This window comes from Lemur catta, chromosome 13 (assembly GCF_020740605.2).
Source record: "Lemur catta isolate mLemCat1 chromosome 13, mLemCat1.pri, whole genome shotgun sequence".
NCBI lineage: Eukaryota > Metazoa > Chordata > Mammalia > Primates > Lemuridae > Lemur > Lemur catta.
In genome coordinates, this window is record NC_059140.1 from 83,655,816 (window position 1) to 83,681,752 (window position 25,937).

The 25,937-nt window shown below is 48.7% G+C and overlaps 1 protein-coding gene across 3 annotated transcripts; it reads left to right on the plus strand.

Annotated features, from left to right (window-relative positions):
• Window positions 1–1,918: 1,918 nt before the first annotated feature.
• Window positions 1,919–23,132, plus strand: UPF3A (UPF3A regulator of nonsense mediated mRNA decay). Of its 3 annotated transcripts, XM_045566722.1 has the most exons (10): window positions 1,919–2,135; window positions 2,398–2,504; window positions 3,790–3,896; window positions 6,790–6,888; window positions 6,995–7,105; window positions 11,705–11,760; window positions 11,851–12,006; window positions 17,967–18,118; window positions 19,661–19,952; window positions 22,145–23,132. In XM_045566722.1, exons 1-10 carry the CDS (start codon window positions 1,950–1,952, stop codon window positions 22,271–22,273), a joined length of 1,395 nt encoding a protein of 464 aa, XP_045422678.1. In that variant the 5' UTR covers window positions 1,919–1,949; the 3' UTR covers window positions 22,274–23,132. The 3 variants fall into 3 exon arrangements, with proteins under 3 accessions (XP_045422678.1, XP_045422677.1, XP_045422679.1); XM_045566721.1 differs by lacking the exon at window positions 22,145–23,132 and having other exon boundaries at window positions 19,661–20,600; XM_045566723.1 differs by lacking the exon at window positions 22,145–23,132 and having other exon boundaries at window positions 17,967–18,071; window positions 19,661–19,713.
• Window positions 23,133–25,937: the final 2,805 nt, after the last annotated feature.

Here is a 25,937-nt window from a genome sequence, read left to right on the forward strand (position 1 = left end):
ATCAGTAATGATGTATCACTTTTACTATATCGTGGCTAGATTAATACTTTATGGGAGCATCTGAAATCAGTCATGGCAGGACCGACGGAAATACCCCATTTGTTGAGGTCAAGAAAGAAAAGTTCTTACACAATTTTACACATTTGACTAGTGATTTGAGAAAAGGCATGTTAAAATTTTTGCTTTTGAAAAAGCTTGTATTTTAATTTTACTAAATCTCTAGTATTTCAACTTTTTTTACCTCTTCACTGAAATTAGCAAAAGCATCTTGCTATAATTCCAGATGGTAACTGTATTAGCAGGGAACATTCCCTACTCTCTTATTCTAATGAGACAGGATTTTGTACTTCATTTGTTGAAAATCCTTTCTTTCAAACTCCTAGTCCTAACTTCAAAGGACACACTATCCTACTTTTTCATAGAAAAAACTGTTGTATAGTTATTACAAAACATTTATTCACAGCATCATTAACAAATAAGGTGTTATACAAAAATGAATTTTCCAGGCAACTGAAATGCTCCCTTAATCAACAAAACTTTTTATCTTAACCTATCTAAAATGTGTTCTATATATTTCTACCTTCCTAAGCAGAATAATAATAGCTCTCATTTCTTGAGGGCCTCCACATGTTAACTCTAAGTCTTTTGAGGAAGGTTCGTTTCCCCCGCACAGATGAGAAATCTGAGCCCTCAGGTGGTGTGTCCCAGGCTGGATTCAGACCCTGCGCTCTGTCTCAGCTCATCGTGGCGAAGGTCAGGTTCTCCGTTGGAGTTTGATGCAATAATGCACTGAGACACCATGAGTTGCCCAGTGGTGTTTAGACTCAAAGTAGTGTGTTTTGAGTTTTCATCTTTCTTTTTCAACGGCTTTTATTTTTCTGTCTGTCCTTTGTCAGGCACCACATGTGCTATTTGTAATGCCTCCCTCTGCTTAGCTGGGGCTAGAAAATCAAGAGACTTAAAACAATTATTTTGAAAATAACTAAAATGAAAGTATTCTATTAATGAAGTGCTGAGGTTTTCCATATTTGGCTTGTCAGAACAAAAAGTTGTTTTTAGTTTCCTCATTAATCACCTGGTATGGTCTTTCAGGTTTCTGGGTGAGCGAGCCATCACCGCATTGACAGCGCTTTAAGACGAAGGGAAAAAGGTTCAGACACCGGATAAGCTGTAATTCACATCAGTGTTGCCAACGAGTAGGCTTCAGAGAGAATAAAGGAAAGGTTATCTCATTCTCTAGTTTCTTTCGTGTGTTTGAAGTTCTTGGGGGAATAGGTGCTACAAACGAAAGCACCTTTGAAAGCATACCCAACAAGAATAAAGTACAGGAGAAAATGGGCAGGGGAGCGCTATTCAAAAATAACTTCCGTATAAACTGTTCGCACTGGAAGTGTTACTGCCTGTACGTTTGTGGAAGAAAACTATACAAATGTGAACCGGGTTTGGATGCCGCCCCAGTAATTGAGAGCCTTAAAGACTAGCTAAGAATTACACAGCCGACCCTCGGACAACGCGCCAGGGTCCTTTTGTACGCGGAGTCTTCAACCAGCGCGGACCCCACGGCGCGGATTCTACGGGGCACGGGCCGCCCTGGGCTGGGCCCGCCCGGCCGCCGGCTCTCGCGTGGCTCCTCTCCGGGAAAAGCTCGCGCCCGGCTTCACCGAGCATCGGCGCGGCCGTCCCGCGCTCCCCGGGGGTCTCACCTGACCCCGGGCGGCCTCGGCACGTCGCCCCCCGCCTGAGCGGCCCAGCGGACCTGGGAACCCTGGGGTCGGGGTCACGACCCGCGCCCCGCCGCGCGCCCCAGGCCCGTTGGGCCACTGCGACCAGGCCCGCGGACGGCGGGGGCGCGCCGACGTCCGAACGGGGCCGGGGAGGAGCATCAGCCCCCGAATTCTCGCGAGGTTTCAGCCTCGCGCTGGCGGCAACGGCTACGCGGCGGAAGCTTGATGCGGTCTCAGGAGGGGGTTGGAGGCCCGGGGACGGCTGTTGCTGCTCGGGGCCCGAGCGGGAGGGAAAAGCTGCCGGCTCTAGAGGGCCAGCTCCGCCATGAGTCGCCGCGGCAAGAGCCTGAGACCCCACCAGCCTCATCTTCGGGCAAACATCGCGAGGAGAAGACGACGGCCCTGAGCAAGGTGGGAAACATCGCGAGGAGAACAGTACGGTCTGGGGCGAGGTGGGACGGGGCGGCGAACCAATGGGCGGGACGAGGACAGCGCTTAAGGAGCGGAGAGGCTAACGGACGGCGAGGAGGGGGGCCTAGGGCGGGGCAGGAGGCCGCCTGCGCCTGCGCGGGGAGGCGGGGCAGGGAGGGGCGGGGCCAGCGCGGGCGGTGGGAGGGGCGGAGCGGCTGGAGGGGCGGGGCCAGCGCGGACGCGGCGGCCTGGCTCTCCGCAGGTGGTCGTCCGGCGACTGCCCCCCGGCCTCACCCAGGAGCAGCTGGAGGAGCAGCTGCGCCCGCTGCCCGCGCACGACTACTTCGAGTTCTTCGCGGCCGACCTCAGGTGCGCGGGGGGCGGGCGCCGCAGGGGGCGCGACGGAGGGTGCCTGGGGCCAGCGCGCCGCGCGGGGCTCCGTTCTCGCGTCTGGGGCGTCCGTGCCTTAGCCCTGGAGCGTGCAGTCGGTCGAAGACCATGTGACGACAGCGGAGCCACAGAGGTGTCCCCCGGCGAGTTTCAGCAGCCCCTTGCACCGGGGCGGGGCTTGGCCCGTGCCCTTCCGCGGCTGGCGACACAGTGACCGCGAGGACGTGCCCTTCACTGACAGGTCCCCCAGCTCAGACTGTCGCAGGGGCCGTCTCGCAGCGTTCATTTGTATTATCTTCGTTGTCGTTTGTTATCCTCGTCTTCAGTGTCATGATTTCCACTCACGCTGGTTGTATAAACTTTCGGGTTTTTTATTTCGTTATTTTTATTTTAACTCTTTAAATTAAATGGGGGGGGGGGGGTCTCGCTCTTGCTCAGGCTGGCTTTGAACTCCTGACCTCGAGCGATCCTCCCGCCTCGGCCTCCCAGAGTGCTGGGATTACAGGCGTGAGCCCCCGCGCCCCAACGTTCTTTTAGAATAAATATGTTTCAACAAAAATGTCAGTCCATTCAAAGTAATATCACTAATTAGTAAACATAGATACGGTTATAAAAAACCTTACAGATGATTTTCAAATGACTGGAGTTTGGAAAAACAGGTACAGAGTGACTTGGGTTGGAGTTCCAGTCCCACCTGGTTACTTCCTGCACCCTCCCAAGTGCCGGGGCTCCGCTCTCGTCTGTGAAGTGGGAGTGAAAGTTCCTGCCTGAAGGGAAATGGGGGCGGTGAGGGGAGGAAGGCTTAGTTCTCTCTGTAGACTCCGCGCCCTGTGCCACAGTAAATACTGCTTTAAAATACCTAAAAGTGTTCTCTAGATCAATAAACAATCTCTTTTACAGTATAGGGTTTTCTTCTATGAGCAAGTCATGGCTAGCATTGCATTGCGGTCACCATGCATTAGGAATGACCCTTGAATAACCTTTCTTTGAGTTTTCAATGTCTGAGCACTGTACTCGCACCCTGGCTCTGTGCAGAGAAGCTAACCTAAATTATTTCTCTCAAGTAATTAAAAAGGTCTCAGTTAATGGTGGGTTTGTTTTTGCTAAAGAATATCCAAATTGTTATAATTAACTAAGAGGTGATTCTGTAGTATAAACGTTTTACCTGAAGTAAATGTTGTTGTATCCAGAAAAGGAGAAAAAAAGGCTAAATTAAAGGAGTGTTGTGTTTCTTACTAACCATCACTGTTCTCTCTTATTTTAGTCTTCATCCTCATCTCTACTCAAGAGCATACATTAATTTTAGAAACCCTGATGACATCCTTCCTTTTAGAGATCGTTTTGATGGATATATCTTCATTGACAGTAAAGGTTGGATCATTTGTTTTTTAAACTCTTTCTTATAATCTGTAAGTATATTAATGAAGTTTTGATGGAATATTTGTGAGTTTTAATTGAGAAGTTCTCAGAGGCCGGGCGTGGTGGCTCACGCCTGTAATCCTTGCACTCTGGGAGGCCGAAGCGGGAGGATTGCTCAAGGTCAGGAGTTCAAGACCAGCCTGAGCAAGAGCGAGACCCCGTCTCTACTAAAAATAGAAAGAAATTATCTGGATGACTAAAAATATATATATATAAAAAATTAGCCTGGCATGGTGGTGCATGCCTGTAGTCCCAGCTACTGAGGAGACTGAGGCAGGAGGATTGCTTGAGCCCAGGAGTTTGAGGTTGCTGTGAGCTAGGCTGACGCCACAGCACTCTAGCCTGGGCAACAGAGTGAGACTCTATATTAAAAAAAAAAAAATAAAAGTTCTCAGAGACTAAAACAAGATCATAAATTTTGATTATGTTACTGTAATTATGTGCTTATAATTAAAATTTAAATTATATATAAACCAAAAAATTCCGGAAATTCTATGTAATAGTGACAGCCTATTGATGTATTATATTTATATTTTCATATAAATGAGTTTTCTGGATATGACCTTTATCTTTTTATGTTCCAAAACTAAATTATTTTACCCATGTCTGATAGGAATTCTCTAAAATGTATTGTACACTTACATCTGTGTCTTCATGGTTGTACCATTCCTTGGTAACATGGGGAAGAGGATGCAATCGTGAACCTTGGTCACCGGCAACTGTTCAGTAGCGACATTTACCTCTGCTCTGTGTGTTTCCAATTCCCTGTGCTTCTGCCGTTCTGCTTTTGATATTTTTCCTGTCTCCTCTTCACCACCATTTTCACTGCTGTTAAGTCTGTGTACCTCTCACAGCAAACTGTTTTGTGCCCTCCCTGGCCCTCCCCTGCCAACCTCTTCCCACTGCCCCCCGAAGTGTTTTCTTCTCCACTGAATGATAACAAACTAGAAGAGATTGTAAAAGAGTGACTAAGTTGAGGGCCAAGACATTTCCTGTGAGTAAAATCAAGTTCAGTGCTTAAACTATTTGACATTTCTGTTGATTGCTCATTTATTCAGTAATATATTCAGTTGCCTTTTTTTTAGTTTTAAAAAATATTGGCAACATATGCGTAACATTTACTGCCACACTGTTTTCCACAGCAACTGCACCATTTTCTGTTCCCACCAGAGCACACAAGGGTTCCAGTCACTCCACATCCTCGTCAGCACTGATTTTTAACATTAGCCAGCATCATGGGTTTAAGGTGATATCTCACTGTGGTTTCCATTTGCATTTCTCTACCCGTTATTGATGTTGAGCATCTTTTCATGTGCTTGTTGACCATTTGCATATAATCTTTGAAATATCCATTCAAGTCCTTTGCCCATTTTTTAATTGGGTTGTTTGGTTGTTTGGCGTTGAATTATAGACGTTCTCTGTACATTCTGGGTATTAACCCCTTATCAGATGTATGATTTGCAGATATTTCCACCCATTCCATAGGTTATCTTTTCACTTTGTTGATTGTGTCTTTTGATGCCTGGCAGCTTTTAATTTTGATGTAGTTCAGTTTATTTATTTTCACTTTAGTTGCCTGTGCTTTTGGTGTCATATCGAGAACTCATTATCAAACCTGATATTACGGAGATTTTCTTCCATGTTTTATTCTAAGCATTTTATAATTTTAAGTCTTACATTTAGGTTTGATTCATTTTGAGTTAATTTTTGTATGTGATATTAGGTAAAGGTCCAAATTTATTTTTTTGCATGTGCATATCTAGTTTTCCCAATATCGGTTTGTGAAAAGACTGTCCTTTTCTCATTGAATGGTCCTGGGACCCTTGTTGAAATCATTTGACCATGTATACAGGGTTTTTCTGGGTTCTCTATTCTGTCCCACTGGTGTATGTGTCTGTCTTTATGCCAGTACCACAGTGTTTAATGACTGTAGCTTTGCAGGAAGTTTGAAACCAGGGAGTGTGTTGATTGCCATTCAGTGAGTGTCTACTACATGCCAGGCATTGTGGACGCAGCGGTGAGCGGACGCTTTGCTGCCGTCCAGTGCCCTGCTTGCCTCCTGACTCTGGACAGTCAAGGTTGACACGAAAATGTCTTCCAGATAAATGGGAGTTACATTGTCATGGTCGCCTGACCCTAACTGACAAGTTTAAAAATAGTTACTCAGTGGGTTTAGTACTGAGGTAGAAATGTTCCATTTGTTGATTAAGCATATAGCAGATTCTCTTAGTGAACGTTTCTCTTGTGTTTGTTTCCCCACCATATAATGACAAAATCAGTTTCTAGTGACTTCCATTCTCAACTTTTACACTGGAAACCAATTTTACCTGGAATATTATATATACCCTTTGAAGCCCCTCCTTGAGCCATGGGTCTCTTCTGAGCAAAGTAATTTTCTTAACTTATGTAATAGATTGATAACCTCTTAGAAAGTTTAAGATGGAACTAAGAAACCTGATTATGTAAAGGTAATCCAGTGTTAAATCATTTGATGTAGGGGGTAGGGAGGTCAGGTTTATTGAGGTGTAAGTTACATATGATAAAAATCATACTTTTAAAGTGAAAAATTTGATGGATTTTGAGTGTATTCAGTTATATCACCACCACATGATGAATTGTTTCATTTAATAAATAATTGCTCCTCCTACCACCAGTTCATACTTTGTTTAAATCTGGAGTTTGACATGCTGAGGTTGCAGGTGCTCGCAAGCATGATTGAATCGTAGTTTAAGCAGCAGCAAAGCACGGCATTGTTAAACCTAACCCTTAAGCAAGCTGGATCATAATTTTCGGAAATGGATGTAATGGAATTTCAGAACGGTTTGGAATGTGTTTCCTGTTCAAGGCCTAGAGTATCCTGCAGTGGTGGAGTTCGCCCCGTTCCAGAAAGTAGCCAGGAAGAAGCTGAAGAGAAGAGATGCCAAGACCGGAAGCATCGAAGATGGTAAGCCCTTTCCAAGTTCCAAGTTAAGTGCACTGATCCAGTGTAATTCCCTGCTGTAGTTGGGGAAGGTTATGCTTATTTTCGTTTTCACTTTTTAAAATGACAGATCCAGAGTATAAGAAGTTCTTGGAAACTTACTGTGTGGAGGAAGAGAAGGCCAGTGCCAACCCTGAAACGCTGCTGGGAGAGATAGAGGCAAAGACACGAGAACTTGTTGGTCTGTGCACTCGTTTCTTCTCTTTTCCTTATTGAGATGTTTATTTATAGAGTATGTATTTATTTCTTTTTCGTGATTATGACAAAAATTGAAACTTGTTATAGGCTTAGCAGAAATGTAGAGTATTTTCTAGTTCTGACAAAAGAGTGGCAAGATAGCAGTTTGGGGAAGTATTTCTGAGCGTTTGTTGAGGGAGAGCACCTGATTTTGCAGTGATGGTCATGTTGTTTTGAGTTACATGGTGCTTCTGAATGAGCAGCGGCGAGGACAGGGTGAGCACTCTGCACCTGCCGTGTCAGGGAAGGAGCGTTGTGCCCCAAAGTCACAGTCAGTGCTCTGGGCAAAGAGCAGTGTCCAGGATGCCTTGGGACCCCAGAAGAGTGAGACTCTGCTCACGTGTGAGGTCACCCTGCTGCCGTTCAAAAAAAATTTCCGAGCCCCCTGAGCAAGCCACACAAACTGAGGGAGTTTGCACAGCCAGGCAGAGCGCAGAACCCGGTGTGAGTCCAGCCTTCAGCCCTGCTCCTGCAAGTGGTACTTTAGAAACGGTTGTCTCCTCGTAGCAATGCCCCAAACTGAAGCATAGACAGGAAACTGCACTGTCATCGGCAGACTGCTGTGCTTTTGTCCCAAACACACCCGGCAGTGTCTCTCCGCTCTGTCGCTCTCTGCTCACCCGTGGAGGCTCATTGACATGGCAGTCATGCTGTTTATAGTTTATCTTCTTGTTTGTTGATCTCCCTCTGTATAAACTCCTCTCTCGCGTCATGTCTCCACTTCCCCGGGGGAACTGTGTTTTCTTCTTTGCAGTTGTAGCACAGAGGAGTTTAGGAATTAGTAAATGTTTGTTGAATAAATTGGTAAGAAAGGTTAATGTTATTGAAATAGTTTACTAATATTCTTCTGTAGTCTAGTAATGAAGTTTTTATGTTTTATAACAGCTGATTTAATATGTGGCTCAAAGTGGTTTGTTTGTTTGTTTGTTTGGTTTTTGAGACAGCGTCTCACTCACAGACTAGAGTGGCGTGGCGTTGCGTCAGCCTAGCTCACAGCAACCTCAGACTCCTGGGCTCAAGCGATCCTCCTGCCTCAGCCTCCCGAGTAGCTGGGACTATAGGCATGCACCACCATGCTTGACTAATTTTTTCTATATATATTTTTAGTTGTCGATATAATTTCTATTTTTAGTAGAGATGGGGTCTCACTCTTGCTCAGGCTGGTCTTGAACTCCTGAGCTCAAACAATCTGCCCGCCTCGGCCTCCCAGAGTGCTGGGATTACAGGCGTAGCCACCGTACCCGGCCTCAAAGCGTTTTTAATCACTGCGGTAAATACTGAGCTGTGCTGAGGATGCCTGTTGCCTGGGCCCTGCTCTGAGCGTGGGCGAGAGGCAGCCGGCAAACAGCATGCGGAGGCCTGTGCCTTCTAGCGGGGATGGCAGGTGGTCACTGCGTGCGGAAGTAATCCAGCCGGAGTGTTTCAGTTTGTGCTGAGTGCCACACATGCAGTGCAGCGGCATGAGGGGGTAGAGAGTGGCCAGGAGATTCCCTCTGAGCTGTGGTGAGCTGAGACCACCGTGCGGAGCGGTGGAAGAAGGAAGCCCCAAATGCAGGGGCTGGGCCTGGTGCTTTGGGTGTGCAGGACAGAACGCAAGCTCGTGTGGTTGGCGCGTGGGCAAGGGGCAGTGCGCTGGAGGCCAGGTGGGCGGGCTGGGTCAGAGCTCTGGATGTGTTCCAGAAGTGACACGGTTTGGTCGTCTCGTCACTCTGGTTGCCCACCCAGAATGGATTGTGGAGCCCAGAGAAGAGGCAGGGGCTGGTGGGGAGACGGCTGCCGTGGTCCGGGGAGGGTCTGTGCCAGGCTGGCAGAGGTGCAGCGCGCTTTGGGAGCAGACTGGGGTGGGAGTGAGGGACAGGAAGGATTGAGACTCCAGGGTCTGTCTGGAGCGGTTAGGGTTGTGGCTCCATTACACATATGGGAAGATGGGAGCAGGATGGGGCAAAACCGAGCTTCGCTTTAGAACATGTTAAATTTAAGAAGAGCTGGAAAAGTCAGGTGAGACATTATTCACAGAACTGGCCTTCCTGCCCCACCCATTTCTTCCTCACGTTGTTTTCAACGCCCCTTTGCACAGGGGCGATCACTTCAGGGCCAGACTGGGCTGCGTCCCCACGGAGGGGTGCGCCTGTCCTGTGTAAACACCAGCCAGGGACAGCTGTGCCTTCTGGGAGCAGCTGATTCATCCCAGGACTAGGCTGGAGAGCCTGTTTCTGTGACTCCTGTTTCTACCCACTCAAATCTGAATCTTAGTGGGGCAATTCATAGCAAATGGCCCTTTTCTTTCTTAGCTCTTAGCCTTCAGTGGGTTCTTAAGAGCAAATCTAAGAAGTGAGAGATCGGCCAGGTGAGGAGGTGGCTCACGCCTGTAATCCCAGCACTCTGGGAGGCCGAGACTGGAGGGTCACTTGAGCTCAGGAGTTCTAGACCAGCTTGAGCAAGAGCGAGACCCCGTCTCTACTGAAACTAGAAAAATTAGCCGGGCGTGGTGGCGCCTGTAGTCCCAGCTACTCGGGAGGCTGAGGCAGGATCACTTGAGCCCAGGAGTGTGAGGCTGCAGTGAGCTGTGATGGTGCCACTGCACTCTACTCAGGGCCACAGAGCAAGACCCTGTCTCAAAAAACAAAAAAAGCAGAAGAAGTAGTGAGGGTTCTGTGGAAATACTAGTAAACTCTCAGTGGCACTGGACCTGTGGTACACACGCAGGGTCCTCAGAGACTTACCAGCCTCGTGGTCTCAGCCCCGTAGCTGTCCTGCACCTGTTTCCCTGTGTCCTCGTAAGTTCTTGTGCGATATTAAGTCTAAAGCGATAGTACAGTGCCTGTGTGCCAGAGTCCTCTGTCGGCGGTAATGGTTACGACTCTTGATTAAATTAGCACTCTGTTGCACGGTTGTGTGTGTTCTATCTGATAAATAATGTACTTTTGTGGTGTGTAAAACGCTTTCTTATACAAGGTGTCATTTATGCTTTTTATGAATCTGTGGGTAGCAGGGCAGATTTTTGTTTTTTTTTTTTGAGACGCAGTCTCACTCTTTCGCCCTGGGTAGAGTGCAGTGGTGTCATTGCAGCCCACGGCAGCCTCCAGTGCCGGGCTCAAGCGATCCTCCTGCCTCAGCCTCCCACGTACCTGGGACTACAGGCACGTGCCAACACACCCAGGTAATTTTTCTATTTTTAGTGGAGATGGGGTCTCACTCTTGCTCAGGCTGGTCTCAAACTCTGGAGCTCAAGTGATCCTCCTGCCTCGGCCTTCCAGAGTGCTAGGATGACAGGTGTGAGCCACCGAGCCCAGCCAGAGCAGGTGTTTTGTAGGAGAGGAAGGAAGGCAGTGGAGTCTAGGGTCAGCCTCCCCACCCTCACAGGCCATAGGTCATCCAGGGTGGTCTTGCACTTTTCCTGGCTGACAAGTCCAGGCCTTCACAGAGCAGAGTGGAACCCTGGTTCATTTGAGATGATTTGCCCATTACCAAAGGCCGACCTTTGACTTCAGCCAGTCAGCTTTGCTCACCCTGAGCCGGAGCCATGGTCAACACAGGAGCCACGGGGGGGGGGGAGAGCGAGTTCTCCACGGGCACCGCACCTGCCTGAGACGAGGGCACCGTCCCCACATCCCCGTGCCTGGGCCGGAGCTCCTTTAGCAGGGGCCGTTTGACACATGTTGCCAGAGGTCCTTAAAGTTCCAAGGTGGGGGTCCCTGGCCCAGGGCTCTCCTGTAACTCCTGACTGGTTCCTAACCCTCAGAATTCCAGACACATCCAGAGATTCTTCCCAGCCCCGTTTGATCTGAGTTCTTAAAGACCTTCAGAATAGACCCAAACCAGCTCCCCCCTTCCCACCTTGTCCTCCTGTCTGTGGTCCTGGGTCCCTCAGAGGCAGCACCGTCGGGCCTGCGGCTCGCTGGGCACCCAGAGTCCGGGTCAGATCAGAGGATGGGGCACGAAAGGTGAAGGTCAAGTTCGAGTCTGTGGAAGTGTCGATTGCTTGGTAGTGGTGCCTTTTTGATGAACAGGACCAACAGTGCCATGCAGCGTCACTTTCCAAACTACACAGTTTCTGTGTCACCCTGATTTTTATGGAGTGTGTATTATATGACATTACAGGAATCCAAGTTGCTAAAAACCATTGTCTGGAAAGTAGAAAAGGAAAAAATAGAATATGTATTGAATCAAAGTGAACATATAAATACGTTATTTAGTGATTTAAGTAAGGTATCTGAAAAACTGTGAAGAAGAGATGCTCATAACATTTGGGGAGTTTAATGCATTGTACTCATTTCACTTGTATATGGTCTTTGTAAGTAATATTTTAAGACTCCCTGAAGAATCAGGAATGACATGTCTACTATGTGTAAAATTGCTGGTACCTTCAAATTACTTAACTTCATAGTAGTGAAATAAAAACTTCCCTGGATACAGTGTTGCTCGTGTAAATTTAAAAGATAATAATATTGTTCCCCTAATTATTTTAAGGATTAAATTGAAAACAAGAAAAGAAATTTTATTTTTAGGAGTTAAATATTGCATTACCATTTTTGTGTTTTAGCTAGAAGAACCACACCTCTTTTGGAATATATTAAAAACAGAAAATTAGAAAAGCAGGTAGGTCTGGCCTTTTTCCTGTTGAACACCCTTCCTGCCTCTGCCACGTCCACCCGGGTGGTTCCTACATGTACTTTTCCACGTCCTTAGAGAATTCGAGAAGAGAAGCGAGAAGAGCGGAGGAGGAGGGAGTTAGAGAAGAAACGCTTGCGGGAAGAAGAAAAAAGAAAAAGAAGAGAAGAAGAAAGATGTAAAAGGAAAGAGGCAGATAAACAGAAGACTACTGAGAAAGAAATAAGGATTAAGGTAATTTTGAGGAAACATTTCATTTACTTTTTCCAAAAATAGTTGTGCTATACTAATTAATCCTGTTAGGTATTTTAGTTCTTTAAAATTTTAAAAACATTTTCGATTAATCCTTTGTTATAGTTCCTTTTTTTCCGTACTACAATGGTAGTTTCCAGATTGTGTTTCCTGAGCCCTAGGAGTTCCTGGGACGAGCCGTGGGAGGCCGAGGTGGGTGGGCGGTGCGGTGCCGAGCTGGGAGCTAGGAGCGGGCATAGCCCCGTGGGCCCCACATTGCTGTTTGCCAGGCTTCTGCTTGCATTTTCCTAACTGAAAAATACATATTCAGAACCCACTGGCTCGGCTGACTCACAGAACTGAGTTGTGTCATTTATTTTTTGGCAGCGACAGTGGGGCTCTGTACCTCTTGCCCACTTGCACGTGTGACAGATGGATTTATTTATGAGGGTGGTGTGAAGCATAGAGGGAATTTTGCTCTGTGTAAGAGGTGTTGGCCAGAATTGGGATCAACCCTTAGCTTCTTAATACCCTGCTCAAATGAGCTTATTAAATCTAGATTTCAACCTAACGTGTATTTTACCTCACTCCATGAAGGATTTAAAGTACCTTATAGGGGTTCAATAAAATCATACAATATAAGGAAAAAATAAAATGTGAGGACTTGGAGAAAGACAGATTAGAAGAGGAAAGGGTGGGAAAGAGATCATTGAACTATAGCTTTGTTTTTGATGTTCTCGGCAGTCAAACAAAAAAGTTGATCAGAAACATAATTTGCTTTACAAAGAGAAAACATATTAGTTCTTCAAGGAAAACAAAGATTTTTCTAGGGCTTTGCTCTAAAATAATTTTTCCCACGGAGTTCACTAGCAATGGCGAGAACAATTTCTTTCTTTCTTTCTTTTTTTTTTTTTTTGAGACAGAGTCTCACTTTGTTGCCCAGGCTAGAGTGCCGTGGCATCAGCCTAGCTCACAGCAACCTCAAACTCCTGGGCTCAAGTGATCCTTCTGCCTCAGCCTCTTGAGTAGCTGGGACTACAAGCATGCTCCACCATGCCCGGCTAACTTTATATATATGTATGTGTGCATATATATTTATATTTTTAGTAGAGACGGGGTCTCACTGTTGCTCAGGCTGATCTCAAACTCCTGAGCTCAAACAATCCGCCCGCCTCAGCCTCCCAGAGTGCTAGGATCATAGGTGTGAGCCACCACGCGCGGCCTACAATTTCTTAACAATACCCCTACAGGCTGGGCACAGTGGCTCACACTGTAATCCTAGCAGTCTGGGAGGCCAAGGCGGGAGGATCGCTTGAGTTCAGGAGTTCAAGACCAGCCTGAGCAAGAGTGAGACCCCATCTCTACTAAAAATAGGAAAATTAGGCGGGCATCATGGTGCATGCCTGTAGTCCCAGCTACTTGGGAGGCTGAGGAAGGAGGATCGCTTGAGCCCAGGAATTTGAGGCTGCAGTGAGCTATGATGAAGCCACGGCACTCTAGCCCAGGCAACGAGTGAGACTCTGTCTCAAAAACACACACGCACAAAACCAAAAAACAATACCCCTGTAAAAACACACAACTGTTTGTATCAGTTAGGATTGGGTAGAATATGCTGCAATAACAAATAGTCTCAAAATCTCATTGGTTTAGCTTAACTGAAGTTCGTTTGTTGTTCACGCTGTGTATCCGCCGTGCACTTGCAGAGAGTGGTGCCAGGGCAGTCGTTCCGTGCCCTCAGCTGACAGGCTGTGTCTCGGCATTCGCTCCCACGGTCTGTGTGACTGTGGGCAAGGGAAGTGCAGCCGGGTGGAGCACACGGGTTCTCAGTGCTTCCCTGTGGAGGTGACGTGCCCTTTCCGTCCGTGTGCCATTGGCCAAAATGAGTCCTGTGGCCCTGCTTAATGTCACATGGGCAGGGGTGTGCCCTGAAGGAGAACCTGAAATGTCTGATGAACAGGGTAAGGAATAACACAATTTCTGAAGACTGTTTCTTGAAATGTCTCTTTTTAAAGTATAAGGACATTCTTTTGAAATACAACTTCATGAAAGGTGTGGGACAGGAACCAGGTAATGTTTGTGAAGCACATTTGCTTCAACGATAAAAAATAGATGTGCAAGATGAATAGGTAAAACTTTTGTCCCCAAAACAGTCATCCAAAGTAGTTTCTTTTAGGTTGGCTTTGATAAGAATTGGCTAGAGATCTATATAGTTTTAAAGTTGCATACTCTGATTACACTGATGAAACGGAGGAACCGGCCAAGCCTGTTAAATGAAGATGACCCCCCGCCCCCCGCAGCGGTAGGGACCTGGTGGTGGGTCCGGGCTCCTCTCCGGGAAGCTCTGGGAACAGTTTCTGTCTGTCCGTGTTTGTCTGCGTGTGCAGACATCTCTTCATGACAAAATTGCGGCATATTATTCCCTATAACAAAACGAAGATTAACAAAGTAATACCTTCGTATCATAGGGCAGGTTTTTGTCATTGTAGAAACTCATCTTTGTCATGTCATGACTAGGGACAAAATAGGTGTACATTTTTTTTTAATAGTCATGAGAGTGCCAATGTTGTCTGACCTTCTCAGTTACCTTTTTAACAGAGTAATGCCCACTGCTTTACATTCTCAGAATCCCTTTTGTCAGCTGCTTTTTAAACTGAGAATTTTTCGGAAAGAACCATTGAACTTGTTGCCTATAGTTTTTAGTGGGACTTAAAGTATTTGGAATGTAGCACTTTTTTCTATACTTTTGGGTATACAATTAAAATCCACAATAAGCCTAAGAAATAAAACAGATTTCGGTCAGTAAAAGTAAGTTTGGTATCCTTCATATAAAAAAACAGAAATCAGAACATAAACACACAGCAAGAGAAGGGTTAGTCTTGTCCAAAGCTGATAAAACGAACTCTTGGTGGCAGATTGAACCCAGTGACAACGAGTGATACAGCACTTGCTCCGCAGCTAAGCAATGAGCCCAAGTTGAAATACGAAGTTAGGATACCAAAGTTACAAATGAAATTTCTGAGTATATACGTTGTAGGCTGTAGATGATATTGTCTAGGAAAATTGTGTGATCTTCCACATAAAGCTTTTTTTAAGTGTTTGTGTGTCACCAGGTTATGTGTGTGTCGTGTGAGCACAGGCGAGGGGGTGTGTGTGTCACCAGGTTACGTGTGTGTCGTGTGAGCACAGGCGAGGGTGTGTGTGTCACCAGGTTACGTGTGTGTCATGTGAGCACAGGCGAGGGTGTGTGTGTGTGTCACCAGGTTACGTGTGTGTCGTGTGAGCACTGGCGAGGGTGTGTGTGTGTCACCAGGTTACGTGTGTGTCGTGTGAGCACAGGCGAGGGTGTGTGTGTCACCAGGTTACGTGTGTGTCGTGTGAGCACAGGTGAGGGTGTGTGTGTGTCACCAGGTTACGTGTGTGTCGTGTGAGCACAGGCGAGGGTGTGTGTGTGTCACCAGGTTACGTGTGTGTCGTGCGAGCACAGGCGAGTGTGTGTGTGTGTCACCAGGTTACGTGTGTGTCGTGCGAGCACAGGCGAGGGTGTGTGTGTGTCACCAGGTTACGTGTGTGTCGTGCGAGCACAGGCGAGGGTGTGTGTCACCAGGTTACGTGTGTGTCGTGTGAGCAGAGGCGAGGGTGTGCATGTGGCGGGCTGCATGGGTGAGCATGCCAGGCGGCTGATGGCCGACGCTGGTATGCAGCTGCTGGGCGGGCTTCCCTCTGCCTGAATCCCTGGGCCGAGTCCACCCCTGCCCCCGGCCTGTCTTCCTCCGCGGGAGCTTTCCCCAGACACACGTGGCTGCGTCTCGCCGTTCAGTCTCAGAGTCTGTCTTGCCTCTGCGACGGGCTCCCCCACACTCGTCCTCTGCCCTCGCCCCCATCCCTGTGCCCCGGGACCCCGTGTGAGCAGGTGTTCGCAGCGTTCAGTACTACCTGAGGTTATCTCGTTCCTTTGTTTCCTTTTTAGTATTTTTTTCACTGTATACACTATTCCCTTCCCACGTGTCCACTGCTGCCTCAGTGAGGATGTCCGTCCTGACTCCCGCAGCGCAGGGGTGTGTCTGTCTCATGCCCGCTCCCCGGGCCCCGTGCAGGGTCTCAGTCCCTGGTTCCTGCCTCACAGCCCCTCAGCCCTGTGGCATCTGCAGTGACAAGCGTCTCACTTGCCGTGAGGTAGCTGAGGGCTGGGGCCTCCCTGCACAGCTTCGGGCAGGGACTGGCCGCCAGAAAGCCCGAGGCGGGACTGGAGGGCTGGAACTCGCAGTCGCACCCGGTCTCCAGGAGAGGGGGCTGCAGATCAGGCCGATCCCCAGTGGCCGGTGATTCAGTCAATTGTGCTGATGTGATGGCACCTCCGCAAAAACGCCAAGGAGCTGGGGCCCCTGGGCTTGTGAGCGCACCAAGGTGCCAGGGTTTCAGCCTGGAGTCTCCGAGGCCCCCATGCCACCTGCCCTGCCCTGTGCGTCCCTTCCGTGCGGCTGCTCATGAGTTACGCCCTTTATAGCAAACTGGCAATAACAAGTAAAGTGCCTTCCTGAGTTCTGTGAGCCGTCCTAGCAAATTACCAAACCAGAGGGGGTTATGGGAACCGCTTGTTCAGAAGTACCGGTGACAGCCTGGACTTGGAACTGTCATCTGAAGTGGGGGCTGTCTCGTGGGGCTGAGCCGTCACCCGTGAGGTCTGAGGCTGGCTCCAGGTCGCAGTGTCAGAGCCGAGGGGAATGAGGACACCCAGCTGGTGTCGAGGACGCTGCGCGTTTGGCGTCCGCGGTGTGGGTAAAACACTTCCAGGTGCACAGGACGGTTTGTTAAATGAATGGCCACGTAGAGACTCCTGCACTTGCCCGTGGCCTGCGTGGGTCACAGCTGTTACTGCTGTGAGAAACAAGAAAGGTGGACACGATCTGAAAGGGAATGTTCAGGTCCCAGATGCCACGCAGGTGGGCGAAGCAGCGGATGAGCCTGGGCTGGCGGGGGGTGCGCAGCGGTTGGCCGCGTGTGCCCCTCCTTAGAGGGACTCCCCAGCTCTGCTGTGTGTGTGTAGTTTTGCTTCACTGTAATTTATTTATTTATTTATTTATTTATTTATTTATTTTTTGAGACAGAGTCTCACTCTGTTGCCCAGGCTAGAGTGAGTGCCGTGGCATCAGCCTAGCTCACAGCAACCTCAAACTCCTGGGCTCAAGTGATCCTACTGCCTCAGCCTCCCGAGTAGCTGGGACAACAGACATGTGCCACCATGCCCGGCTAATTTTTTTCTATATATCTTTAGTTGACCAGATCATTTCTTTCTATTTTTAGTAGAGACGGGGTCTCACTCTTGCTCAGGCTGGTTTCGAACTCCTGACCTCGAGCGATCCACCCGCCTCGGCCTCCCAGAGTGCTAGGATTACAGGCGTGAGCCACCGTGCCCGGCCTGCTTCACTGTAATTTAAAACATCCACTTTCGTAAGTGAGAACAGAATTCTCAGAGGTACTTCTTCCCTTTTGAAAGCTATATTCATTCTAAAAGTCATCAGTATAAAACAACCTTTTAAAAAATGTTTATTTTTTCTTTATTGCAAAAGTAATACTTGCTTATCTTAGAAAAACTAGACCCCGAAGTTGAAAGGCAGCGAGGATCCGAGCTCTGCACCTGGAAGTCATCGCTGTAGGTGCAGCGCCGCCGAGGCAGGAGCGGAATCGCCGTGCACGTTCTGTTTTGTGGCCTTCTTTGAGTCACTGGGGTATAGCGTCTTTTCGTCACGTTGGCCATCCTGTGTGGTTCTCTGTGACAAAACATTTTTTTGACTGGATGTTCCATGTGTGTTAAACCAAAGACCTTGGTTCTGGACCTTTAGCTTGCATTCTTTTGCTGTTCAAACATCTGGGCTCAATGTGGGTTTATATGTTTAACTATTTGTTCAGCAACTTCTTTTATAATGTGCTCGAGGTAACATTTTACTAACATTATAATTTCTCAGCTTCTTAAGAAACCGGAAAAGGGAGAGGAGCCAACCACAGGGAAACCCAGCGAAAGAGGAGAGGACGTTGACTGTGGAGCGGGAAGCCGGAAAGCGTGTGCAGTGGTGAGAGCCAGGCCCCTGCAGAGCTGGCTGGAGGAGCTCGGGGCGAAGTGAGCGTTTGTTCTTGTGCGTGGTGGCGTCGGGTGGCGGTGAGGTGTCCGTCGTCAGCGTGAGCGTGTGCACCTCGCGTTCATCTCAGGGTCCGAGAGTTCGGCCAGGAGCTGGGTGAACCTATGCAGTCTGCAGTTTCCAGTCTCCAGATCAGGGAAATTTCCTTCTGTTACTTGCTTAGCTGTTGTCCTCTCCTCCTCCTCCCTCCTCCCTTCAGCCTTCCTCCTGGGCCCTGTTGCTGCTGTCCGGCCTCAGGGTCTGTGTGCGCAGCTGCCTTGTCTGCCAGTTTTCCCTGTGTTGTGCTCGCCTGTTGGCTCCTCCAGCGGCCTTCAGTTTGTCCACAGAGAATCCTGTCTTTCAGGGCTGGCAAGTCTTTTGTGATACAGAATTTTAAGTTTTAAGCGCTGCCATTGTTCACGCTGTGCACATGCTGGCCGGCTGTGTTGGTCCCGGGCCCCTTTGGGTCTCTCCTCCCGCTTTGCCGCTGGTGAAGAGTCTCTGGAGGGAGCTCCCCCCTGAGCCGGCAGACAGCGCGGGGCGGGGGCGCCCGCAGGGCTGTCAGTGCTGCCCTCTGACCTGGGGTCCTGCCCCCTTGCGTGGCGCACCCTCAGTGTCCTGGTGCCTGGGGCCACTTTGCTCCCGGGGTGCTGGATGTGGGTTCTAGTTGGGAGGGCGGGCGCTGAGGTCGTGGGGTCAGCTGCCAGCTTCCCAGAGTCACAGTGACCTGAGTGGGTTCTCACCGCCTTTCTGACAGCGTTGCTGAGAAAATATTGTTCCCTTTTTTGGGGGGTTTTGATTTATTCGGTTTCTTTGTAAAATTAATTTACATCTGATTATCAAATCCACGACCTCAGAGCACTGTGTTTATGCTATAAGCGTTTTCTCTTGTTATTGATGACACAGCAGGGCCTGCGGCCGTATTCCCGGCGACCCCTGCTTTGCCCAGCTGCTCCCGCAGGGGGGTGCGCCCCGGGTCACCCACAGCTGTGGCAGGAAAGGCTTTAAGAACCAGATGAGCTAAGCAGCCGTTTATTTATTTACTGTTCGTGTAATGTCTTAGCGTGTGCATGAGCATAATTAAGCTAGCATTGTTGAGTTTCAGTTGGCTGCAGCCATGCTTGGAGCAGAAAGCTAAGCAGTCAGTACCAGGGCTGCCTTGTGCCGAGCGACCTGGGCTCCCGGCCAGTCACTCAGCCCGTTAGTCTCGTTTACTTCATCTGTCAAAAACAGGAGGGGTGGGTAATATTTACTTTGGAGGGTTATTGAGAATTAGAAAAATAAGTTTATAAAGTACCTGAGCAGTAAGGCTTGGCTGTCACTCGAGTATAGTGGCAGATGCTGTTGCTGCCGTCACTGCTGACTTATGTGTCTTTCTAACAGTTCTGTGCCGAACGCCTGCGAGGCACCGTCACCGCGCAGCCCCGTGTGCGGCCTGGGCGCGGCCGACACCGGCCCGGCCTTCTGGAGCGCACAGCCTAGGGAGGAGACAGGCATCGATGCGCAGTTACGCCAGGTCTCTGATCGTTTGTGTTGAATCACAGGTCGCAAAATGACGGTGACAGAGAGCACAGGGACACGGAGAGACGATCTCGGGAAAAAGAACCTGAAGCGCAGAGGTGCCACGCGGATGCCAGAAAGCACAGAGCGCACTGCGAGCCAGGCAGGCTTCCCAGGAGGACCGATGCTGAGCTGAGATCGGGGAGAGGGTCTGCCCCGGACGGAGGGAAGAAGGGCGGCCAGGACGGCGGCCCCGGGGAGGCCGAAGCGCGGACGGGAAGAGGGCAGAGGTGTGAGGACAGCCCGGCACCCCGCAAGGAGCCGCGGGGAAATAAGGTCTTTATTAACCCGGAAGGAAAATCTGTCCCGGTGGCGTGTCGGGGGTTGCACCTATGGTGTGAGGGGGAGCTACTGCTTCGAGGGTCAGTGTTTACTAGAGCAGGTATTCCTGGAAGTCAGATCCCAAAGTGAAACCAGCCATTGTTTTTTCCCAGAGAATCAGTTATTTTTCCCCAGGGAAAGGAAGTTTTTATTTAGTGTAAAACTAGTACATTTATACCATTTGCCTGAGAATAAGGTAAGTTCACACTCACCCTTAAGACAGTAAGGAAAATACTAATGAGCTTTGTTTTACGTTATATAACAGCATTCTGATTATTAATGAATAATCAGATGGCTCATAAACACCCATAAGTTAGTTCTGCACAGACAGTGAACCCACTTAGCCCAGAAAACAGCTTTTCTTTCAGAAGCCTGCAGTTAGTGTTGCTGGAATCACACTTTCCCAAAGCAGCCTCGTAGGTGATGTCCTCGCCCCCTGGGGCCAGGCCCAGCCCGGCCGCCTGCCCGCAGAGAGCCGCCCAGCGCTCAGCACACACTCCCTCCCGGTCCCTGAGCCCTGGCGGCCACCGTCCACTCTGCCTCTGATTTTGTCGTTCCAAGAATACTTTCTACGTGAACTAAAACAATGATTAGTGTTAGTAATAAGCAGTTTCCATGTGGATTATTCCTGCCTCCATCTAACAGTGGGGAACCGCGAACTATCTTCCTTTTAGAAAACACTAACCCGCACTTTTATTAGCTCCTAGAGGTGCAGGAATAAAAACGAGGACTGATTACACGGAGAGAGTGTCTTTGGGGCCTGAGGACTTCGTCTGTGACCGTTGAGGTTGGCCCTCCTCCTCAGCCTCATATATCAGTAATGTTCATTTTTAAAACGCTGTGGTGAAGGTGAGGCGGAAAGGCAGGGAATGGCCTTCTCATCCTCGCCCTTGACTCCTCTCCCCCCAGCACTCCAGGGATTTCGCGGTTGCTAATACCGCAGCCTCAGGGTCCATGCGCTACCACATGGGTCTTCTTGGTGGGAGGATTGTTCACATGAGCACTTGTTTTTCAATTGTCTTTTCATTTTTGCAGCCGTGAATGATTTGGGTGTTTGCACAGCTCTAGGTGGGGGAATGCTGCAGGATGACTCACCTCCCTCAGTTAAACCTAACAGAACCGCGGTGGTACCGAGGTGCTCTGTGTGCAGTAGCTCCTCTCTGCTGAGACTGGGCGGGGTGCAGTGTCCTTGTGAGATCAGAATTCATGCTCAGTCTCCACACACAGGTGTTGGTTGCTTGCTGAGGAGCCAGGCTGTGTGTGTTGGCTGCAGGTGACCGAAAGGTTCAGACGCCTGGGGCTGCGGAGCCCTGCCCCTAGACTTCCCATTTTAAGTAAAAGAAAATTAAGTTAAACCCCCTGGCAGTGGCCTGCTGGGGCTGCCACACTCAGTCCAGGAGTCCAGGAGTGGGTACAGGTGAGCGGGTGGGGTGTGCCCACATCAGTCGTCCTTGCAGTTCACGCCTGGGCTCCCTGTGGTGGCCTTGGGAGGCCAAGGCTGCTGCCGAGCGGGTGGAGGAGCTGTGCTGAGGCGGACAAGGAAGTGGAGAAGGAAGCTTGCTCCAGCTGCTGGTGACCTGGGGCTGGGATTTGCCGCTGGGGCTGGGATTTGCCCCCACCGGCCCCCTTGGTGCTGGGAGCAGCTGTCCTCAGCCTTGCTGTTGACTTGCCCCCGGGTCACTGTCTGCTCCCCTGGCTGCCAGCAGCCCCCCACTGTTAGATGGGGGCAGGGATGAGCCCCCTGGAAACTGCTGTCACTGATGCTGCTGGTTTCAGCCCACACATCTCACGGCCGAGGTCCACGCCTCGGTTTCAGACTCAAGGACTAAGATGAGCACGTCTGGGCCTTCATCTCTCCAGCTGGGAGGACAAGACCATGGCTGTGCGAGTTCCACAATGCTCTTCATTTGAGCAGTAACAGCGTCCCAGAAAACCAACTTCTTTTAAATATTAACTTTCTTTTCGTGGCTTTTTTCCACTCACAGTGCCTGGTTTCTGAGATAGTGCTGTGCAAAGGGCTGGTTTTCAGCTGTCACGTTGATGTTCTTTAGACAGTTGGTACCATGAGGCCCTAGAAGTACAGAGAGGGGTCGGCCCCCGGCCTGGCTGGCCCTGGGGGGAGTAACCGCCTCTGTCCACTCCCACAGGACCGGCTGGCCTTGCAGCTGCACCAGCCAGGAGCTGGTCCCCGAGCCCCCGGGCAGGGACGTGCTGGGCAGACCGGGACGGAAGACCCCGCAGGGGCTGGTCCTGCACGGGGGGAAGAGGCGGAGTGAGCCGTGTGCGCCTGCTTGGTGATGCAGGTGAGCGATGAGAAAGGCATCCCAGAAGTGCGTGAGTTACCCTGGAGCGTACCCTGAGAGGTGAATTGACTCCTTCGAAGGAAACCAGGAGCCAGAAATGTAGAGGGAGACAGAAACTTCCAGAAACCATTCTTAAGGGAGAAGTGATCTTTTTTAAATTGAGCAGAATTTTCATAGATTTTGCCATTTCTTGTATAAACTAGTATTTATGATTTAGCTACAACAGGAAATGATTTCCATTGGAAAGTAGGAAAATATGGAAGTAAAACACGGAAGAAAATTAATATTGTATTAGTGTGAATTCTGAAGCAGTTCAGTGTGTTGTGAGAATAGCATCCACTTTAGGTTTTACCACATATTTGAGCAAATGGTCTGTCAGAATCTGCGTTTCATTGTGAGCCACAGTGTCGAGGAGGGAGCAGGTGCGGTTCCGTCATAACCTTGTGCTTCCGACACTTCTGCAAAGCTGTTGTGCGTCGGTCCCTCCAGCGGGAGCCCCCACGCTGTCAGCCCTCGGCGGCCGCGGACGGGGAAACTTTCTCCGTCTCTTGGTGGACATGCTCCTCATTCATGACCCTTGTGGTTTAAGGGGTGCCGAGATGACAGGATTCGCCTTTATTTGGGAAAGAAATAACCGAGGTACAGCATTTAGATCTGTCTCTTTGAGCTTTGGGCACTTTATTTTTAAGTAATTTAAAGTAGCTTTCTGAAACTATGCCTTATGTAGCATGGGGTATTACGCATATTCTTTGCAGTGAAATTTTTAAATGTTACTGTATTTTTGACACTACGCTTTCAACTGTTTATTAAATAAAAATTTTGTTGCTATGAATTTTAAGCCCTAAAGTTATAGCACTTTTCCTATATAGGATTTTACGTACTAAAATATTGCTTTTTAAAATGTGGCTTCAATTACATGAATATTTTGCTGATTATATCCATTCCTTGTTATTGTGAAATATTTGTATTTATCAAAAACCTAAGAATTCATCACTTGTTGATAAAAAGCCTGTGACTGTTGGATGTGGAATCAATCCATGGCACAGCTGTGCTGTCACTTGTGACTCCCTGGCCCTGAATCGCGGGGAGCGGGAGAGAAGGCCTTGCTGGGGGTTGAGCAAGGCCCGCGCCACGCAGTGGGGCAAACCGAAAGGCTGGGTGTGAGTATCTGGGGCTTTGCAGGCCACGCGGACTCTGCCACCACCACTCGCCTCGCCACGGCATTGAGAAAGCACCCTTGACGGCATGTGGCCGAGTGCATGAGAGACTAGTCTCAGCAGGGCTCCATCTGGCAGGGACGCTGGGACACGTGGCCCAGGCCGGCTCTCCCCAGTCGAGGCCGCTGTGGTCCTCACGGCACGTTTGCCTCGGTCCTGCAGACTCGCAGACCCGGAGTCCGGGACCAGCTGTGTCGGCTCTGAGCCCGCCTCCCGGGCTGGCTGGCCTGCTGGCACGTTGGCACCTGGCACCTCACGTTCCCTGGAGCTCTTTCAGAAACGCCAGTTGAAAACAGTGGCTATACCTTCTGGTCTCAAGATCCCTTTTCATTCTTAAAAGTTATTGACAACCCCAAAGAGCATTTTTTTAATCAGGTGGGTTAAATTCATTGATGTTTCCTATATTTGAAATGAAAATAAATGCTCTCACACAATCTGCAAACACACTGTCATTTAGCTGTCAGAGTGACAACATCACCACGCATCACGGAGCCTCTGGAAACGCCACTGTTTGCTCACCAGAAATTCAGAGTAAAAAAATGCAAATAATGTCCTAGTCTTAAAAGTAGTTTTGACCTTGTACACCCCAGAGAGGCCCCTGAATCCTCAGGGGTTTCTATAACTCACTTTGAGACCACTGGTTTAAAACAGTAATACATTTCATAATGGCTTATTTTGTTTTAAAAATACTTCCATTTACCTTTCCCAATTTAGGGTTAGACTCACTTTTAAAATTCGGCAGGACACACGTAATCTTTTCATAAATGAGGAACAGATTCAGAGATGTCTGGCAGCTGGTGGCTGGTACGATCAAAGCTGTTTACATATTTGTAAAACTTTACTGCCCATTATGAAAGAAAACACAAAACTGAGTTTATCGCATGTCTAAGAAATGGTTTAAAAAAAAAGGTGAGGAAAAGGTATCTTTAATGTGGCCACGTGGGAAGGGACTCAGGTTCTCAGTGTGACCAAGGGGCTGTGTAGGGATTGGCCTCACATTTCGATGTTTAGTGATTCCATAGCAAAACTTTCTTTTAACATTTTCTGTTTCTGATTTTGGATTCCAGCCTTTGGTTTTATTTAGCTAGTTAGCAGTTTCAGTAATGGTGTTTTACGCGCACACAGCGAAGACGAGGAGCTAACTGCCACCACTGCAGGTGCTCCTGCCTTGCTAGTGGACGGCAGCCACCCCCCGATGGAGGCGACCCCCAGATCCCACGTGGGACAGGCACCCGACGAATCGCACGTTGTCTCCACGTGCTTGGTGACAGTCTTTTCCCGTTGGGAGCCCCGCGGCAGTGTAACACTCGGGGCAGATGGGCGGCTCGGGGTACTGGGTTCTTCACAGCAGCCAGGATGTTCCCACCATGAGAAAGGACAAGCTCTTCCCAGAAAGTGGGGCTCACTTCTGCCAGCTGCGAGCACTGCGTGGGCACTGGCTTTGGGGTCGCTTAGGGTCGCGTCCTGACCACACCCCTCCTGCCGTGAGTGGAGGCTGCAGGGAGACCACCCGCGGAGAAGGGCCTGAGTTTCTTTAGGTGACACTCTGAGAAAGGACTTTTTATTTTCATCTCTGTCATTGAGTTTTCATGTCAGTGTCTTTTCATTTTGATGAAAGGAGATGGCATTCGCCTCATTCTCTAGGATAGAACGTGATACGTACTTTGAGGAGATTTGCTTTTTGTTCTGTTCTTCCTCTCTTTAAAGTTAAGGCTGTGTCAGAGATTAAAGTGGAGAATTAAATTATTGTTTGATCTATGTGATCTGTGTTGATAGATTAATAGCAAAACAAGAAAAGGGTTTGTTTTGAGAACAATATGGCAGAGTCGAGGGTTTTTTAAAAACATAAATTATCGTAATTAAATTCAGCAACTAATTGCTTCAACCTAGTGTCAGCTATAGGCAAAGTCTGATGACAGTAATGTGCTATATGAAAATGCAGTTTAAGTCATTTTTTTTTTTTTTTACTTCAGTTAAGTTTAGAAAAATGCCCTCTGTCTTCTCTTTGTGCATTTCTGTTGGGCTGCATTTTGGTGGAAAGCTAGCAGCTTTTGTAAATGGTTATTCTTCTTTTTTGTATCAAAAGCATATTTATCCTGGAAAGTTCTAAAGTTCTTCCAGGCTTCTTCACTGGTACATCTAAAAGAAAAATAATTACATAAGTAACCTTGTATTACAAAAGGTTGATAAAAAGTGTCTTGGTCACTTTAAACACAAGCAGTCTACCACGTGAGAAGAATGGTACTTTTCAACGGTAACAGCATTTTGGTAGAATAATTTTAAATTACTATCATGCAGAAAAATCAATGTGCAAGGCAAGAGCAGCATGCCTACATATGTTATCCATGTTAGACGGTCACGGAGCAGCCGTGTCCTGCATCACTGGGACCATACTTTTCTGAACAAAAAATGGAACAACT